General features: G+C 46.5%; 4 protein-coding genes; 1 reads left to right on the top strand and 3 right to left on the bottom strand.

The window, feature by feature from the left end:
* Positions 1–844: 844 nt before the first annotated feature.
* Positions 845–2,670, bottom strand: GSTUM_00005185001 (uncharacterized protein). XM_002837207.2 has 3 exons: positions 1,989–2,670; positions 1,537–1,648; positions 845–1,307 (listed from the first exon to the last, which is right to left on the bottom strand). The coding sequence occupies exons 1-3, from the start codon at positions 2,433–2,435 to the stop codon at positions 985–987; spliced, it is 882 nt and encodes a 293-aa protein (XP_002837253.1). The 5' UTR covers positions 2,436–2,670; the 3' UTR covers positions 845–984.
* A 4,629-nt stretch (positions 2,671–7,299) lies between these two features.
* GSTUM_00005187001 (uncharacterized protein) lies at positions 7,300–7,818 on the bottom strand. XM_002837208.2 has 2 exons: positions 7,627–7,818; positions 7,300–7,556 (listed from the first exon to the last, which is right to left on the bottom strand). The coding sequence occupies exons 1-2, from the start codon at positions 7,733–7,735 to the stop codon at positions 7,387–7,389; spliced, it is 279 nt and encodes a 92-aa protein (XP_002837254.1). The 5' UTR covers positions 7,736–7,818; the 3' UTR covers positions 7,300–7,386.
* A 3,677-nt stretch (positions 7,819–11,495) lies between these two features.
* GSTUM_00005188001 (uncharacterized protein) lies at positions 11,496–12,475 on the top strand. XM_002837209.2 has 7 exons: positions 11,496–11,531; positions 11,602–11,630; positions 11,681–11,724; positions 11,784–11,863; positions 11,928–11,955; positions 12,014–12,088; positions 12,142–12,475. The coding sequence occupies exons 4-7, from the start codon at positions 11,834–11,836 to the stop codon at positions 12,189–12,191; spliced, it is 183 nt and encodes a 60-aa protein (XP_002837255.1). The 5' UTR covers positions 11,496–11,531; positions 11,602–11,630; positions 11,681–11,724; positions 11,784–11,833; the 3' UTR covers positions 12,192–12,475.
* A 103-nt stretch (positions 12,476–12,578) lies between these two features.
* Positions 12,579–14,116, bottom strand: GSTUM_00005189001 (uncharacterized protein; the record flags this gene model as incomplete). Its single annotated transcript, XM_002837210.1, has 8 exons — positions 12,579–13,030; positions 13,092–13,262; positions 13,316–13,395; positions 13,460–13,467; positions 13,525–13,552; positions 13,624–13,655; positions 13,736–13,978; positions 14,036–14,116. The coding sequence occupies 8 exons, from the start codon at positions 14,114–14,116 to the stop codon at positions 12,579–12,581; spliced, it is 1,095 nt and encodes a 364-aa protein (XP_002837256.1).
* Between the last annotated feature and the right edge of the window lie 5,888 nt (positions 14,117–20,004).

Below are 20,004 nucleotides of genomic sequence, written 5' to 3' on the forward strand. Positions count from 1 at the left end.
CAACTTGAGGAGGTTGCCGAGACTTGCGAAGCTTGTTTGCTATCATACAATAGCGGTGCTCGATGCATACCGGTAGTCTACGTAGGCAGGTGCCCAAGTATCATATGATACTGTGTTCCGTGTTACCTTGTCTCTCTCACACACACAGGTATGATACTGTACGAGTAGATAGCGGTAACCTATCATAATGTTCTGTGGTCCATCCACCTTACGAGTATTGTGCCCTGTTTATCGTCTGCACTCGAGTAGTGGACGAGCCCATGCAGTCACCTTCCCACTTTTCAAACGTCTCACTTCCCTCGCAAGATTCGAAAAAAAAGGGGTGCTCACTCGCTTAAGCCTCCCCGAGAACCATTATGAGTGTGATAACATAACTAGTTATGAGTGCGACTTAACAATTAGCAAAGCTAACGTCATAACGTGGTTGATGTCGTAACCTACCAGTACTTGGGCGCTTGTACAGCTGATGATTGATATGAAGGTATCATACCAGAAATGTTTTTAATTCTCGGGCGCCGGTACTCGAGTAGAAGACTGGCCGGAGGCGCCCCCCTGTTATGCACACCTTATCACTCGATTTTGGGGTCCTTTGACACTGGCACGTGTAGTTTTATATAAGAGTACCTCGGTCTTTGGAAAGCATCTGGGTGGGCCAAAAACCGGGACCACCTAGCTTAGTGTACAGTGATAATCATTTCTCTTTGAATTGCTCCTTTCAACAGCTAGTCTAGATCCTCGAGTGGAGGAGTTTTTACGGCATCACACTACCTGTACTCGTATATTACAAGGTCTTGGCATGATAAAACAGCTCGTCCAGCATCACCCCCATTGAAGACCTGAAACAGGGGAAAAAACTATAAATTTCTGTGCTCAAACACACTGAACACTGAGAATGTTTCTTGGTCTATCCCCCCAGCGGGGCGTGGCGTGGGCGTTCAGATGCAGCCGCGAAAGAAAAAAACCCTCTAGCTTACCCCCTCCATATCAGAACCTTACTAACGCATGCTGAGACCCCGTCAACAGCCACAAAAGCTTATAAAAGCTAAAGGCGCCCGCAACTAGAAGCGCATAGTAAACCGCAGACCTCCACCTGGGCCCGTCAACGGGGCCAAAATCCGGAAGTCCCATAAAGTTGCAGAAGGAATGAACAATGATGGAAGCCCATACCGAGCCCGTCCGTAGAAACACGAACGTAGCGAACCACCCGAAAAGCGTGGTATATGTGAATTGGAACAGCGAGCGAACAATCATCACGAAGATTCTGTTCGGATTATTAATGTAAAATTCATATGCGTGGTGGATGTGCGCTATTGGTAAAAACGGTCAGATAGTGATAATGGATAACCGGGCGACAACGACTTGTTACAGAACCGTATCAAGATGACTTGGCACGGAGATCTAGAAAGACGAAATATAGGGTTTTTTAAAGAGGCAAATAGTGGGTGGGCGGTAAAAATAAAATATATATATATATATATATTATAAAAAAATGGGGAGTAGAACGAACGCCTGGAATCAAAGGAATGGAGAACCTACCGATTCCGAAAAATAGCGGGGTTATAAAAACTATTGTTCCGGGCGATCTCCCGGCAAGAAGGTGCAATGGTACCACGCAGGCGCGGAAAACAATCTCTTCAGTAAACGGTCCCTAGAACGGCGGCAAATGCGGGGGTAAAAATAAAGTCAGCGGCTAAGCTTTTTGTCATTCGCTCTTTATTATTTTTTCCGGTATTACACAGGTAAAAAGCCCGGGACAGCGAGAGTATTAGTTCCGACACGGGACTTGAAACGACTCAAGTTTGAAAGCGAGTGCATATTCTCTGAATGTGGGGGGAAAAAATGCGATGGGGGTGTCTCTTCTTTCTCTCCGCACACTTCTCCCCTCCTACCCTGGGATTCAGAGGATAGGACGAATGCGGGAGAATTTATAGGTATGCAGGAAGGTGATAATGAAGAGGGAAAGAAGAAGGAATTTCATGCCAACTTACAGCAACATAATTCCTCCAGCCGATCCATGTGGTGAACATTTTGTCCACGTCACCTTGTAGCTCCCGCCAACCATGGTCAAACCATAACCGCCGAACCAGAGGTCCTAGGAATAGAGTCCCCGTGAGGAGAAAACACCGCAGTATATCGAGTGTTAGCGGCAATTTTACATAGAGTCCCAGGAATGTCGCGATGTCCAAATACGTTTTGTGCGGCGAGTAGAAGTAAGTGATGGGGGCCGAGTTAGCGAGTGCTACAGCGGTTACGACTGTAACAGCGCGAATGCGCGCGCGGATCACAGAGGGAGTGTCGCGAGCGAGGCCTGGTTGGGGTCTTGTCAAGTGACTAAGGTATAGGATACCGACATAGCTGGAGGTATAGATGACCGAGAAGAGGTTTGCGAGGAACGGTGTGAATTCAAGGTGTTGCTGTTCCGGTGTGGAGGACATTGTTCCTGTGTTTTGATGTGGAGGTAGGTGTTGTAGACGAGGAGCTCGTTCCAGTAAAGCGGCTACCTTAACAGCAGTTCAAGGCAGAGCCTTGGCGGCCCCTTCAATTCATTGTGGAATGGAGTTTTTTATTTATTTATTTATCCCGTCATAGCAAACACTCTGTCCTGATACCCGGTGTCATGTCAGCGAACGGTACCGGTAGACTATTGATTGTTATGTCTCTGATACAACGGGGTGCCTGAGTTATGGGGGAGGTGTGCGTATGGAATCCTTTTTGCCTGGTAAGTTACTAATATGATACCCGTGGTGTACGAGTACGGACGTGGGATCGATCTGGCTTGTTGCAACAAGAGTGTGACATTTCAAACGGCTGGGCGGTGGTTTCCTTTTTTCTACAATGGGAAATCCCAATTGTTTCTCCATAAAACAACGATCCTTTGGAATTTCCATGTCGGGATACAAGTACTAGTACCGGTACAGTACAAGTACAAGTACTTTGTGAATGGGTGAGCACTGTTGTAGGATGAGATCTGTTCTAGAGCAGTGATTGGAGGATATTTGATAAACGAAACATTCAGCCGGAGTGGTTGAGGGCTGGTCGGCAACGGCTGCCAACCTCGGAGCGCGGGTACTGTAAAGTACTCGTGCGGTGGGTAAACGGGGGAAATGAGGTTTGCAAGAAGGTGAGGTGGGGAGGTCTTAGACTAGATTGCTCTGCTGGAGCAAAAGGCGGATTGAGATGAGAGGGTGAACTGAAGCCTCAATGTGGCGGCCGGGTAACGACGCCATGAGCATGCTTACGGCAAAGAGAGCCTCGTGGTGCCAGGTGCACGGGGCAAGGGAGAGGAAAAAGGCAGAAGGTGTTCGAGACTGTATACCGGTATGAGGGTTTCATCAGAGACGAGGGTGCACACCCCAAGTGGTCATTGATGGGAGCAACCATTTCGGGGACGGGAGCCAATTCGGGCATGAGTTAGTCATGGATTTGTATGATATGCTCCCAAGCAAAATCAGGCCCAGGTTCCACCGCTGGACGGCCAGATGGGTTTAGAGCTGTGGGCGCCATGCTGACGTTCCTGCAGGAACAAATTCAACGGAACGTCAATGGCTTTCGCTATTCGTCCACGATGCATTTTGACATGGAAAAGATGCGGTTTCTCAATCCCCCTTCTGCTTGCCTTAGCAGTGAAGGCACGAAGGGATGGAAGGGTCAGTTTGTTGTTCCTGCAGTCAAGAATACCCCTCCCCCCAAATTTACCCTATCACACTTGTATGATGCGGTGCAAGTACAGAATTCATACTGTATCATACTCGTACATAGCGCATGCTGCATGCCCTCTGGCCTAAAACGACCATAACGTATTGTGGAATAGTGAAATATGGTACCCGTAGTGGAATAAGGTAAAAACAGAGGGTGAAAAATAGGGGGAAACAAATAGCCAGCGCTACTCACTCACTCGCTCACTCGTTCTCCTCTTTTCTTCCCTTTCTCGCCTTCTCTCTCACACACACACTCTCTCTTACCCCCCCCCATCACCAGATCTCCGTTGCTGCTGCTGTCGCTGGCTGTCACTCTTTTTTTACAAACACACGCCCAACTGGATCACGCTCTCTTTTCTAATCCCCACACTCTTTTTTTTTTTATATATCTTTTTATAATATACATATATTTTTTTTTAAACATTTCTGCTTCCCACCTCTTCAGACACTCTCTTTTTATTCTACTCGCTGGAAAGCCCCCCCCGTCTATTCTTTGCTTTCCATTCTAGCTTCCATTTCAACTATTTTGCGATATACAGCTTTTATTTATTTATGCCTGCAACAGTCTGTCCTTTCCCGACTCACTAATTCGTTTATTCGTTTTTTATACATTTTTTCGGCTTCTTCAATCACCGTTGCGCATAACACATCACACGGTCACTTTGCCATCGCTTTGATATTGCTGGTATTCCTGTTGCCTGGTTGGCCACCCGATACTCGTAGAACGGTTCGCAGCCTTTCCTGTTTCCACAATCTTTATGATATTTTGATATGGTCCCATTCGCTCTTTACTGCTGCTACTGCCAATGTCTTGCATTTTATTGATCTTCTCGTTAGATTTAGGATTTTCCATCTATACAGATCCAATCAGTGCCTCTTGCTCGGGAATACCTTATTTTCTCGTTTATCCTATATTTGCTTTCCCCACGGTCTGTGACGAATCGGCTTCGCTCTGTTCTCTGGTTCTTTCGCTTATCGATCGCTGTCTTCAATCCCCCCCCATGTTTTGTTGTTGAAAGAGGTTGGGTGAAACTCGAAGGAGCTGGGGTTAATGGACATGATTGACCGTTCTCGCCGTGCTGCCTTGCACCAGCGTTCCGATTCCGAAACAAATACACTCCATACCGTTCACTCTTCCAAAAGTAACAACTCCTCAGTTTCACAGAAGGGAAACGACGTTTCAACATGGAAACCCCCGACCGGAGCCACAGTCTCGAGGACTAGCACACGCTCCAGCTCTCGGACAGCCAGTACCAACAGGAGTGTCAGACTTAGGCCGTCCGCCTCCTTAGACAGCCTTCCTCCTATTGCGCCCCTCAAGATACACAAGAAGTTGCCCTCCTCCACCTCTGTCGCAAGAGACCTACCTACCACTTTCACCGCCAAAGACAAAGAAGTTGCATCCTCAAAGCCCGTAGCTACCGGGCGCACACGCTCTTTTAGTACTACTGTAGCCGGAACCCAGAGTTATCCGAAATCAATTCTCAAGAAACCGTCCGAGCCGGCTCTACCTCCATTCACAGCTGAAGAATACAACCGCAAATCAAGTTCATGGGTGGGAAGTAACTCGAATGATCCAGTCTTGTTCCGATCCCGAATGAACTCCCGCACTCTGCGAATCGTTCGCAACAACAGCGATGATGGGGTCTCGTCGGATGATGGTCAGTATGATACCGTTGGTCGTCGGAGATCAGTATCTGTGACAGTATCGTCAAGGTCAGCACAGTTCGGGAGTGAGAGCGAATCAGGTTCGTTCGTTGGGGGCGTTGGACGTTCAATAAGCGGCCGGAGTGCTTCAGGCAGAACCGTTAGCAGTCCATTGTATGGACGTGCTGCCACTCCCCAAGAATCCCAGCCGTCTGCTTTGGCAAGGCAGTTTCCTGCATGGGCGAGGTATGTTTACTTTTTCCCTCAACTCACGATATCTGATTGGCCGAGCGCATTGGCTGCTTATAAACTTGGCTAGAGAGCGGGGCTGACGAGACGTGCTTTGCCCAGGTATTTCTACGGCAAGAAAGGTGGACGAGGAAGTGTTATCGTCCCCGAAAGAAGCGGAAGTGCCCATGGCAACGAGGGTGTCGGAATAGCGATATTTGATCCGACCGTTCGAAGGCAGCGAAGCGACGACACTATGCTCATCACTGAAGTGATACCCCCGACGCAAGCCCACCACGGCCCTAGACGCATGGCATCATCGCAGAGTGTTCCTGGCATTGATTGGGTAGGGACTCGAACAAGAGACCCCGAAGTGGCCACCATGTGGTCGTTACCGCATCTTGACCACGCACCCTTAACCGGCTTTGAAAGCATCAATCGTCAGCTCATACTCTTCTGCCTGGGATTCATCCTTCCCTTGTGTTGGATCATCGCCGCCGTCCTCCCCCTTCCCCCTCACGCTGAGATTACGAAGGAACCAAAGTCGAATCAGCAACAGCTTGAATACACTGCCGACATCGAGGGTGCGAGAGTCACCACAACCGAAGAAGCCGAAATATACCAAAATGCCCGATGGTGGAGACGAGTCAACAGGATGTTGGCACCTGTAGGCTTGGTTGTCATCGGTGCCATTGTCGCTCTTGCTGTTGTTGCTGCTACCCGCGGTGCTTAGAGTTGGGTTCGAAAGTTTATTGGTTTTCTGGGATATGGCGTTCACTTAATACGGGGGCTGGATCTGTTTTTGTTCTGTTTTTGTTCTGGTTTTGTTTTGGGGTTTTTATGGTTGGGGGTCGCGGTGGCGGCCGGTACTTTTGGGCTGGTTCTTGACATATACTTTTTTTCGTATCCGTTTTTTTCCTTCCCTTTTTCTTTTTCCCTTTGATGGGCCTTTTCCTCCTCACGACTTACGTTGACTCCTTGTCCTTAAATATTTCCCTCTTTTTATGTTCTTCTCATTCTCCCCATCCCTCTTGCCCCCCCCTATTATAATACCTCCCTAACTCCCTTGCGCCCACCCTCTTGGGGTAATGGAAGTTACATACTCTACATACGATTTCTTAAAACAAAAAAGATCTATCGTAGCTAATTCCCCTTGACATATTTTCTTTTTTTACATACTCACAAATTATGCATCGCGGCTCGGTCCTTCTGGTATTGATAATGCCTGATTTATTACTTTTTATTACTTTCTTGTATGTAGGCTTTCACCCCTCTTTTTGTCAACGGCTTTCTATCGCTTTGAATACTTCTCTACCCCTCTCCTATATGGGATTGAGAGTAGAGGTATTCGGTGACTAGTGCTGGTATTTTTGTTTCTATGCGTGGCTGGTTTGGCGGGCTGGCAGGGACGGTTTGGCTCGTATATTTTGCCCGGATGGCTGAACGGCTGGGGTGAATGGACTGGCGGATGAATGTAGGAGGGACATATGAACGGATCGGGCTTTAACGCTCCCTTTTCTTTTTCTTTTTGGAAAAAAAAAAAAACACAGGGTTGGCTGGTTGGTTCACTCGACTACCGTAGCTGGAATGTGGTTAAGATAGAGCCGATGTTAGTTGTGGCAGTAAGTCCCAGTGGCAGGCTGTACGTATGCACCGTACGCATGGAGAGAGTACCGGTACTCGAGCAGAGCGAAGAAAGAACAGGAATGAATGGGAGAGCTCGATATTGAGATATTTCTGCCTCTCGAATTACTTTCCCCCTCCCACTCCGTGACTACTTGTATACTCCTTGGTACCTTCGGACCGGGCTAAGTTAAGCTCTCCCGCCCATAACGTCCAACTGCCGAACAATAGTCTTCTGCGAGTCAATGAAGCGATTAACACAGTTCTCCAGGCAAGAATTCTCGTTGCGGTCAACCGTCGCGCCGGAGATTTTCCCCGTAATGCATTTCGTCCAGCACAAGTCTGTTAAGTTGTGCACATCTACGGTGTAGCTTTGGTGTCAGTAGGGTGCGTGATGGTGAGCGGAACGGGAAGAGGGGGGGAAACAGACTGGCTTGGAATTTCGCCTTTTGTTGCTCGTTTTCAATGAAACTTTGGAGATCTTTCTTGTCCTTGTCGGAGAAGTCGGAGAAATCGGGGTTTGGAGTGGAGTTATCCATGCTTCTTTTCTCGTTTTGAGGGTGAGGTTGGATTGAATAGTCGGTGGAATGATGTCGGTGTGGATTGGCTTTTTTGGCTGGGGTTGGGACGTTGCCGGGAAGGTGGTTCTTTTTTTTTTTTTTAGTTTTGTTTGCTGAAAGGAGTGCTTGAATAAGTATTAGTCAGCCGGTACTGAAATGATTTGTGTGCGGGTTTTGAGGAGTGAGGGGTTTGTTGATGCTAGATGGGATAGCGGGGATTCGTTCGTGTGGAGGAGGAAGGAGAGATATGGAAGTGAAAGGTAGAGGATGTCGGCATCGGCTTGGTATGAAGCAAAGCGGCTCCACGGAGGGGAGTCCAAACAGAATTCTCGTGTCCCCTAGAGATGTGAATGAACGAGTTTTGGCGCAGCTGAGAACGTGCGATCCGCGCTAACTTTACAGTTTTGTGGGTATGATATATGCACAAGTAGCTCAACCACATATTCCCCGGTTTGGTATGATAACAAATTTCGGAATTAGTGGGTCATTGGATTTTGTGGCTTCCCCAATCTAAAAGTTTCTATGGAACGAGGGAGGAGCAATTTATAAGGATATTCCGGCTGTGTAGGGGGTCGCTTTGATAATATGGTATGATATCATAAATGAAGAGTTTGGGTTCTTGTTCGCTAAGGGGGTTAGGGGGTGTGCTTCGCGGTATTGGGGGGGCACAGGTAGTCTTTGGCCAGCGGAGGAGTCTTGCCACTGCCCATGAATGGGAGAGTAATGACTGACGCTTTTTGCTGGGTGATGCAGTATGCCGAACAAATAATTCACTAGTATGATACCTTAATAGACTCCTTAACTTGGCCTATGTGACTCAAAATTTCGACTTTGTCCTTGTAGCAAGTTTTGTGAGATATTGCTGTGGACAGAGCGCGCCAAACATCAAGGACTGTTGCCGTTCGGAAAACTGGAGACACAATCACTCGGAATCACTCGCCATAGTGACATAGTCCATCAGTTGCGCGTCTTTTCTATGATGTTTTCAGAAGAGAGAAAAGTCCGCAAAGATTCTTCTTCAATTTTAAGGCTTACGAGTACGAGCCTCTGTTCTATGCATGTAAACTATTTGTTGATGTGGGCATGGTAAGCATAGTCGTCAGCTCAGAACCGTCATTCCCTACTTCCCTTACCCCTTACCCCTCCCCCTTCCCACTTCTATTTCCCTCCTATCGTGGGTTTCCCCTTCTTTTTGGAGCCCGCCCCCTCTGATACTAACATAGTATTTCAGTTTCCCGCCCCAAAGCTATCCATCAGGTGGCCCTCTTATCTCAATCTCCCTAGGTCACGCCTTCATTGCACCTCTCCCTCCCACCTTTATCAGTTCTCTTCCCCCTCCCCCCTAAGCATCCCTTCACCATCTTCGTTTCCCTTAACCTTGCCATCGTTCCTTAGAGTTATCCCCCCCCCTTCTAGCTTTGCCGAAAAAAAAAAGGAATAATTTATCTACCCTTCTTTTGATCCTGTCTTCCCATCTTCGGCAACCTCCAGCAACATTTTGATTGTATTTGTCCCGGGATCAATTTTGATTGTGAACATCTTTTTTCCGCTTGGTTGTTCCTTATCAAAAAAATCTCACAATAATTCCGATTGTGCGGTTTTGAGCAATTTCAAAGGATAAGAAGACTAAGTCAAACAGATATGGCCTCTCCGGATTCGCTTTTCTCTAGCTCTCCTAAGAGCAAGAGTACCGTTTACACTCCTAGGAATAGCCCCATTGGCGATTATGTCCAAACGAACACCCCATCGTCTCTGATTCTTTCTCCCTCCGAAGGCCACTATGCTGGATGGGGGGCACTGCCTACTCACTTGCTCGACTCACCCCAGCCTGCAAAGCTTCTAGCATTTCGTGGCACCGAGTCCATATCTCGCCGCCAGGCTCAGGATCTGGACGAACTTAGGGGAAAGCTTCGTGCTGCTTTGAGTATTAAACCAGGTTTTGAAAGCCCTGATCCCATTTCAGGGGGATCTCTCCTGGACTACGGTTCCGTGTCTAATTCTCCTAACTCCTCTTACCATGATGCCTCTCCTGGAAACCAGAATTCTGCTGGAAGTGTGTTGGGTGGGTCAGGGTGTCTTCTTGACCGGCTCGATTCCTCTTCCAATACGAGTAGCAATACGCCGCAAACCCAGGTCAAAGTGGTGCCACTGGAGGTTCAGGAAAGTCGAATTCTCAAAATTGGTGGGATACCTTTGGAAGCAACTTCATTGTTGCTCTTCGATAAATTATCTGTTAGCCACCCTCCTTGGGTTTTCTTTTTAGTAGCTCAGATAACTAATATTGTGAAGGAATTCGGTGATATTCGAGAAATCTACACCAAAGATTTGTTACCGAACGGGTTCTGTGTCGTTTCATATTTTGATTTGGGGGATGCAATTCGAGCATTCGAGCAACTCCAGATGGAAGATAATGTGGTAGTGCAATATTGCCCTGAAGGCTATGTTTCTATGGTGAGTTAGTCGTGGAGAAATGTGTTAGGAATCACAACTGACCAATTGAGTTGGCAAACATTCCGTTGGGAGGTAGTTTTGGAATGACTGCTAGTGATAGCAAGTCAGATCTCATATGCATCCTGTATTCCGGAGGGCGGTTGCGTTGGTCTTCCGGCCAAGTTTTCCATATTCTATCCACATTTGGAGCCCTCTGCAAGTTCACGGCAATTGAGAGCTCTCGCCCTCCAACCTTCTTGGCTTGTTTTAATAACTACGCCCACGGCTGCGAGACTATTGATACTCTAGATGGGCAATACGCTGCCGGGCTCCGCATGGGGCTAGCATTTACTGATACCGGCTACCGTGCCTCCGGGGGTGAAGCCGTCCCGGTGCAATATTACAACCTAAACAATGGTGGGAAGAATCAGGCCGAAAGGCTTTATCGTCCTCTGCTGCTGCGCCCTCAAGCCCATTCTACTCCTGACAGGGATGCTCCTGGCTCGGTGGGTGGTCGCTCTGTATTCCAGCCAGAGGATGATAGGCACCTTGGGCTTAACGCGTTCTGCCCTAAACACTTGATATCTGGTGGGAATAGTCTCAGAACTGGTAGGCATGAGAATGGTACAGATTCCGCTGGCGATCTTGACTACCTATCCCTTCGGCCAATGAATCCGCTGGCTTGCTCAGTGGTGTCTACCCCGAGATCCCAAGATGTCGAAGAAGAATGTTTGCCGTACTGCCGAGATACTATACCACAGGGAGGGGATGGTTTGCACAACCAATTGCAGGTGCCTGGGAAGAATGTAATTGATCTAGAGCGTATTGAACGTGGGCTAGATACAAGAACAACGGTACACTAATGGATTGACGAAATTCCTATTATCTCTGGTTGTTAGACTAATCCCGTTATAGGTGATGCTCAGAAATATCCCGAATAAGGTTGATCAGGTGAGTAAATCTACGTCTATTAGCTGGCTCCGTAAGACTAATGGAACAACAGCAAACTCTTAAGGAATATGTCGATACTACGAGCAAGGCCCAGTATAACTTCCTCTATTTAAGAATAGGCAAGTGATGTCTGTCCCATCAAGTTTATTTGTCTTACCCGAGTACCGACTGATTTGCTCAGACTTTAGAAATGTTTGCAAGTAAGTGATGAAGGGGTAACCCGATCAATGCGAGGTTCCTTGCCTCTCCATATATAGGTTGAGCTGACTCATAGCCCAATTAGTGTTGGGTATGCATTCATTAACTTTATCGATGTAAGCACCAGGGGAATCTAGCCGACGATGTGTAGATCTCTAGCCACTAACTAAATTTTTAGCCACTCGACATCATCGAGGTATGTGGATAGTAATCTGGTGGGTTGGGGGGGGGAGAGGTTGAAGGTATTCCTGCTGACAGTCTGATAGTTTGTCAAGGCAAAATCGGGTACCAGGTGGTACGTGGACCTAAATGTGATTACGATTCTCCCGAGCTAATTGTATACAGGAACAAGTTTAACTCGGAAAAAGTTCTTGATGTGACCTATGCAAGTTAGTCTCCTCATGAAACTTTGCAGACAAGATGAGGGACTGCCAACTGACGAGGTTAGACATTCAAGGCATTGATCAGCTTGTTGAGAAGTTTCGTAATAGTTCTGTTATGGATCAAGATCCGTCCTACAGACCTAAGGTATAAGAGGAAACCAATTAATTGCTAATGGCTTAGAATACGTTTAACCTATTGAATTGTCTAGCTCTTCCACTCTTCGGGGCCATTGGTTGGTAAGTTATAGGATGGCAAACGTCGACGGGAGCCGAGTTCAAATGCTGATCGGTCCAGGAACTGAGTTGGAGTTTCCCGCGTCCAACAACATTTTGAAAAAATGTCGAAGTGTCTCTGCGGCGCAACAAATTGGTAAGACATCTGCTTCCAGTGCGCGAGCAGACGACGACTAAACACCGGAGTAGGACTTTTTGCACCAAAGATGTCGAAGGGAGTTTGGCGCAAGCGCGATTAGAACCCCCCCGGATTCAATGGCTTTATTGGAGCGGCATTCGTAAAAAAGGTCTGATATGTTTGCGGAAAGGTTACTTATATGGTGATAGTGGTTGCAGGCAGGTTGTGGCATTTTTAAACCGAGTTCACTGAAGTTAGGACATTGTGCAGGATGTCAATCAAAACTAGGAAGTTGGTTTTCCTCTGGTGGATGGAGTAGAGGGAAATGGTGGATTTTCTATAGACATCATGATTTTGTGCTACATTGTTTGAATGGTTTGAAATATCATATTATTAAAACCCGAAGTGGAAACGGAAAATCCATGTGTGAACTTGACCTCTTTGACCGCTTGGTCGGTAGGAACTAATGATCCAAGGCGAAGGTGGAGAAGGAAATAGGATATATGGCTTAGATATTATTCCGCCATTCCAGAAATGTAGGAGATAAGAAGGAACTTTGAGAGAGTATGGATAAGCCAACAGTATTAGATCCTGGAGCATGTGTAATGCGCCAGAGGGTGCCTTCAGGAGCCGATTCAATGGTCTGCTTTATCCACTCAAGAATCGTGGTTGTGAAGTCAATGGAAACTTTCCCGTCCCAGAGCTGCCGCCCACTGCGCTTTGCGATTCCAGGAATACTCGTAGTCTCTATCTCCTCCAACCCTTCGAGGATGCCTTCGTTGTCACGATAGCCAACCACAACCTTGGCTATCCCAAGCAGGAACGATTGAGCCCAGAAGCGCAACATCTTACGCTCAAAATTGACATGCTCGTGTGGGCGCCGTGGGGTTTTTGAGGTCTTGAGCTCCACGTAAACCGGAGGTTTGTTCAGCGGGTCCGGGGGAGGGTTCTGGTCCCATACTGTTGCACTCTCAGCTATCAATGCAACCAATGATAAGAACACAGCAAGAGAGGGCTAAACCAGCATCAACCTCCCCACCGATAATCAGTCTGACACCACCGAAACCAGTCTTCACAATCGAGCAGAATTGTTCCTCGTTATTCACAATGTTGTGGTCGCGCAATTCTATGGCCTCGCGGGAAAAGTCTGAAGGATTACCGGGAAGAGTGGAGATTTCTTCAAATTTGTAGCCTGTGTAGATGAATTTAGCGAGTGGGGGGAGGGAGGAGGAGGGGATATGGTACCCCAATATGTCATTAAGTCTTGACGGGGGAACGGCACGCTTTGGGAGTTTAGCTTGTAGGAGTGGTTTTCTTCAATGAAGCTGGAGGGAACGGTTAGTGGGGGATTGGTTGATGGATGGATGGCAGAGCGGATGGTGCTCGTACATTGAGCCCTAGCCAGAGCGAGTTTAGCGACCGTCAATGAAAAGGAGGGGTAGTAGGGGAAATACTTGAAACTTTATAGCATTCATTTCGAAGCTGCGCGCATTAGCCTGTTGCTCTCCTTTGACCCGCCGACTGCGAAGATGGAGGAAGATATGACAACAAACCCATCTCGCATATCAAACGGCAAGACCATAAACTGCCAAAGAGTCAGCTACACTCAATCTTTGTCGCCTCCCAGCCAGACAGGGCATGAGAAGAGGGGGGGGTCCAACAAACCTTAGTCATCATCCCCCTCCAAGTGATAACGTCGGCAGCAACTTTCTGCCCGCTCCTCCTCTCAAACTCAACAATCGCCTCCAATAGCCCATCCAAATGCTCGTCTATGCTACTATCATGTTTCCGGAAGCTCTCGAATCCACGCGACAGATCACTGCCCAGCGGCGGGGGGTAGTAAGATTTTAGCGAGGACGGGTCGTGGTGGAGGCGGCGGCGGTCATCGTATGAGAAGTGCGTGATTTCCTGCAACGGGTGTGAGATGGAAGCTTGGAGGAGCTGGGGGAGGGAAGGTATCCATACCTGGGGACGGCGGATCTGAGAGTTTTTGTTGGAGAATTGAGCTAGTGGAGTTATTGAAAAGGTGTGGATCGGGGTGGACATTTTGGCAGCGCTGGTGATGGTGGAGTGGGATGGAGTGGGGTGATGGTACTGCACTGTACCGGTATGATACCATAAAGCAGTGGCGAGGTTCGAAGTTCTCGGGACACGGAAGGTACTGTACGAGGGGGGGGAAAGAAGTAGTGCGACACAGTAGCAACCGCTTCCCACAAGATCGCAACTCTACTCCCAACCCCCATCACTACAATACTCACTATATCCCCCACCACCTGCCAAACCATTTCAGAAAAGCACTATGAGGGTAAAGGGAACCCAGAGAAGTGAGCGTAAGTAGTTTAATTAAATGAATATGTACATAAAGTTGAAATAGTAATAAAATTAAATGATTTAGCGATTAGTCCACGAAATCTTGAGCGGCGGCGATCATTAACGAAGAAGTGACAGTGATTCGAGCGGGAAACCACACGTGATGACCGGATCCGTATTATTGCTCTCTGAGAAATAGCGGAGTGGTCTTTCAGAAAGATAGCTGCCGAATTGGAGGAAAAAATAGGCCTTAAAGTTCACCATAGTACCTGTGCTCGCATCTATCAATAGTATTGGGAAACAGGTAGTCCTTCCAACTACCAGCGAACAGGAAGGCCTCCAATCTTCCAGGAGTCTGATCTACTTGATCTAAAGTCTTTTATTAAAGAAAATAAAAGAAATAGAAGACTCTCTTGGGAGAATATTAAAGAAGAGAAGGGATTAAAGGTATCATCCAGGACAATTAGGAAGGCAGCTAAGAGTCTTAATTTAAATAAAAGAAAACCATGCAAGAAGTAAGTAATTTAATGAAGATTCAAGTGTTTACATAACTAAAAGATATTTTAGATAGGGATTGTGTTCTAAAAATATACCAATTAGATTTGGTTGGTGTATGAGAAAAAGAGCTTGGAAACTAGGAGACTGGTCTAGAATCATATGGACTGATGAAATATCATTCTCTACAGCTGGATTTGGGCAGAGAGGATGGGTGATAAGAGAACCTTCTGAGGAATATGATCAGGATTGTATTGATGAGGTCTGGGAGTCAGAAAGGGAGACAGTTATGGTATGGTGTCACGAACATGGCTTAACGAGGAAAGGGTTTTCACATGACGCATAGTTATGAGTCACAGGTATGTTATTGTTTTGCGCATATGACCTATTCGGGTTATATGATTTGTTATGTGTGGGATTTGTGATGCTTTCGCACATGGCTCAAGTATGAGTCATGGGACATGCGCCTGATGAGTATGCCTTGCGAGTGTGCCTTACAGGTAAGCCTTGCGCATATGATTTATGTTTCGCACATGACCTCATTAGGAGGTCATGGGTTTCGTGCATATGACTCAGTTGAGTCATATGACTTGTTTATTGTATTATGATTGGTTTATGAGTTTTGCACATGACCTCACTATGAGGTCATGGGTTTTGAGCATGTGATCACTTTGGTCATATGATTAGTTTGTTATGATTTGGTTTCGTACATGTGACCACTTTAGGTCACATGACTAAAGGCGGGAAGAACACTATATAAGGAGGTCGATGCGGCTGAGGAAGATAGGTGCTTCACGCTTTGTTTTAAGTGCTTTTCCTACTTATGACTTTAACGAATATAAAACACCTTTACGATCTTTATCCTTATTGCAACATTATCGTTATGCCAAGGAAGGCGCTTTACGAAGAAGAGTTAGAGAAAGCCTACGATAGGTGTTCCCGGTAGAAGACAAGGGTCTTGTACTATCGGTAACGTAGGCAGGGGCCTAGAGCTATCGTAAGACAAAAGAAGGAGAAGACAGGAAGAGAAGTATCGTTCCCCGTCGCCAAGCACTAACTATCCAGAGAGGGATCATCACATTACAAAGCGTCACCTAGTACGACGCCAAACGAGACAAGACGGCATCCTTCAACCCAGACAGGGAAGGAGATATTGACATCGACGATCAAAATCTTAATCTAGGAGGATTCAGCGACGCCCTAGATCACGTCTCAGCAGAACCCTTGAGAGCAGCAAGCCCAGTAACCCCAGAGAAAGGATCACCAGTCGATAGCTCTCCTGCTGGAACTCCACAACCTGAGAGAATGTCGGGATCCGCAGTAGCTGGGCCACCGGCCCCAGCTGCTCCTGTACCAGGAACCAGCATACTTGGAATGACTGAAAATCAGTTTCAGGCATTTCTTGCAGCCACGCGAAATACAGGGCAAGGAAATGTCCAACGACCAAAAGCAAAGGAGCCCGACACATACGAAGGAGCCGAAGATAAGCTACGAATATTTTTAGCGCAATGCGAGGGATATTTTGCCAGCAAGGGATACGGAGATCACCATGATGAAATTAAGATTCCATATGTGGAATCTCTACTCAGAGGACTCGCGGGACAATGGATCATGCCCTTCCAAGATGGAAGGAAGCAGAGGGAATGTGTAACGTGTTCGCAAAGTGCTAATCACGTTATCGATAATAGATACGATAGTTGGCAGGTGGCCTGCTCTTCCAGAGAGGAGGCGAGAGCTGAGAACTAAAGGAGGCTTCGAGGGTGTACTGAGGAACAAAGAAGTAACCGTTCAACCAAGTATAGTGAAATACTGTCTGTTGAAGTCTGCTCTTTCTATCGTAGAGACAGGCGGTCTTTAAATACACAAATCTGTTCATGTCTTTAACATGAACGAAACTAATCAAAGGTATCACTCGATACACTTTGGTAAAACTCTTTAAGTATCAAAGCGATACTTAAAATAAAACATAAAACAAAACCAAGTATCAAACGATACTTAAAACAAACCAAGTATCAAAGCGATACTTAAAACAAAACATAAAACAAAACCAATAACTCAGTACCCGTACCGGTTACAGAATGGGTCACGTACGAAGTGTTCAAGGTGACACTCTTTGAACAATTTGGAGATCCCAACGCCAAAGAAACAGCAAGATGAAAGCTAGAGAAACTCCAGCAAGGAAAACAAACGTTCTCAGCATATTGGAATGAATGTCGACTGTTGGAATAAGAGGCCGAGTTTGATGATGTGACTCTCTACATCGTCCTCCTGAGAAACTGCAGTGAGAGACTCCGAGAGGCATGGGAAATCTCTGACCTGCGCTATACGACAGCCGAATGATTTATAAGATGAGCAATCAACAAAGAAAGCAAATTAAACATGGTTCGGAGCAACTCGGAAAACACTATAGCACATAGAGTGGTCCAATCAACCAGGAATGTGGACGGGACCTTCAAACCGCAAGCACCTCGAGGAGAAAGTCGAGCATTACCACCAGGCGAACCAATGGAATTAGACAAGTCAAGAGCAGGGCCTGCTCTGAATATGTCTAAGGAAGAATACGCCAGAAGGATGAATGGAAAACTATGCCTAAGGGGTGGAAAAGCAGGGCATCGGATACGAGAATGTCGAAGCCGGCCGGACAACGGATACCAGGGAAATAGAGCTGCTGGAAATAGTTGTTTCCAAAATCAGAAAAGAAGCAACATCCGTGAGATGATAGCAGAGGATTCACCGGCGGAAAACGACGAGGGTCCCCAGTAAACGGTGGTCTGGGAGACCCAAGATGTGGACCTGGAAAACCTATCAAATTATTGAACTACTACACGGCACTACACACGCAAAGAGGAGTAGAAGATGGAGATCATTTGATGATCAAAACGAAGATATACAACGGAGAAAGCGAAGAAGCAACAATATATGCAATGCTCGACTCGGGGGCCACTGAAGACTTCATCGACAAAGAAATATGCGACAAATACGGCCTCCACACCAAACAAGCGAAGAAAGCAAGACAAGTCTACTTAGCGGATGGAAAATCAAGCGCTATGGGTCCTATAACCCATACTGCGACAGTACCCATGAACATTGACAGCCATAGGGAAACGGCAACCTTTCAAGTGGCAGATCTGAAGAACCATGAGATAGTCCTAGGGATGCCATGGTTACGGAAGCATAATCCGACAATCGATTGGAACGAGAACAAGATGACATTTACAAGCAAACTATGTGCGACATAATGTCTCAACAGTTCACCTGTAGTCTACTCAATACTGATACAAGAAGCGGAGGAAGAAACTTTGCATGCAAAGTTTGCTGAGATGCGGCAAGACAAGAGAGTCCGGATACAAAGACTGGACTAAGAGGCAAAAGTGCCTACCAAGGGTTTCAAAGAGGCAGCAGGACACGACCTATATGCCAACGAAGGAATTAAGATACCTGCTAACGGGCAGGCAACGATAGCGACGGGAATAGCCATTGGACTCCCAGAAGGCACCTATGGACGAATAGCACCCCGCAGTGGTCTAGCAGTCAAACACCGACTCATTACCATGGCAGGGGTGATCGACGTCGACTATACCGGTGAAATCAAAGTGGTCCTGGCCAACCTAGCTCAAGAGGACTACCAAGACCAGAAAGGCGATCGAATCGCACAGTTGATAATCGAAAAAATCAACAAAGAGGATCTGCCTGAAGTAGATCAACTGGAAGAAACCATAAGAGGAAACAAGGGATTTGGAAGTACGGACCAAAACCAGTTCGATACAACAAAAAGAATTGAGATCAATGAGATCACAGCACAAGCCTTTGGACAATATTATCGAAGAGGAGATACAACAGGAATTCTCAAATGGATATTCGAAGACGAAAAAGCGGTTCTAGCAAAAATCAACATCAGCACAGAGCTAGCAATCCAGGACAAGAAATACCAAAGCAAAAAAGGATGGAAAGAATTGATTCCAAAAGAATATTACCAACTCACAAATCTATTCCAAGAAGAGGAAGCTAAGGAGCTACCACCTTGAAGACCAGGAATCGACCACGAAATTCAGCTGAACAAAGACGAAAAAACGGGAAAGACAAAAGAGATTCCCTATAAGAAGTTATACCCACTAGGGGAAGCAGAGCTCGAAGAACTTAGGAAGTATATCGAGCAAAACCTAAAGAGAGGATGGATCCGAGACTCTTTCGTGTCAGGAGGATCACCAATACTATTCGTCAAAAAGAAAGACGGAAAAATGAGACTCTGCGTGGACTACAGAGCCCTCAATTCGGTTACCAAGAAGGACCGATATCCACTACCCTTGATTGGGGAAGCACTGGACAGACTACGATCAGTAAAATACTTCACCAAACTTGACATCAAAGACGCATACCACAATATACGCATCAAGGCAGGAGACGAATGGAAGACTACATTCGCCTCAAGATACGGAATGTTCGAATACTTGGTTATGCCCTTTGGGCTAACCAATGCACCGGCTTCATTCCAGAGATGGATCAACAAGGTACTTAATAAGTACCTCGACATATGTTGCATCGTATACTTGGACGATGTATTCATATACTCGGAAAACATACAACAACACCAAAAAGATATCAGCAATATCATGGCCGCAATACAAGGATCAGGAATGAAGATCAAACCAACAAAATGCGAATTCCATAAGGAAGAAACAGAATACCTTGGATTTATCATCAATCGAAATGGGGTCAAGGTCAACTCTGTTAAAATAGCAGCCATATAGGATTGAGCCAAACCAACTAACAAGACAGATGTTCAGTGCTTTATGGGATTCTGCAACTTTTATCGAAGGTTCATAGAGGGGTTTAGCAGGCTTGCAAAACCACTCTATAACCTAACGAAAAAAGACAAGAAATGGGAATGGGGAAAAACGGAACAAAAAGCATATGATGCAATACGAACGCATCTAACATCGGCACCCATATTGGTCCATTTCAACCCAAACAGAAGGATAATGATCGAGACGGACGCCTCAAAATATGTATGCTCAGACATACTATCGCAACAATGCGACGATAGAAAATGGAGGCCAGTGTCCTATCGATCCAAGACAATTACCCCCGCAGAGTGCAACTACGATGTTGCAAACAAAGAACTATTAGCA

The sequence above is a fragment of the Tuber melanosporum genome (assembly GCF_000151645.1).
Source record: "Tuber melanosporum whole genome shotgun sequence assembly, scaffold_18, strain Mel28".
In the NCBI taxonomy this organism is placed as follows: Eukaryota; Fungi; Ascomycota; class Pezizomycetes; order Pezizales; family Tuberaceae; genus Tuber; species Tuber melanosporum.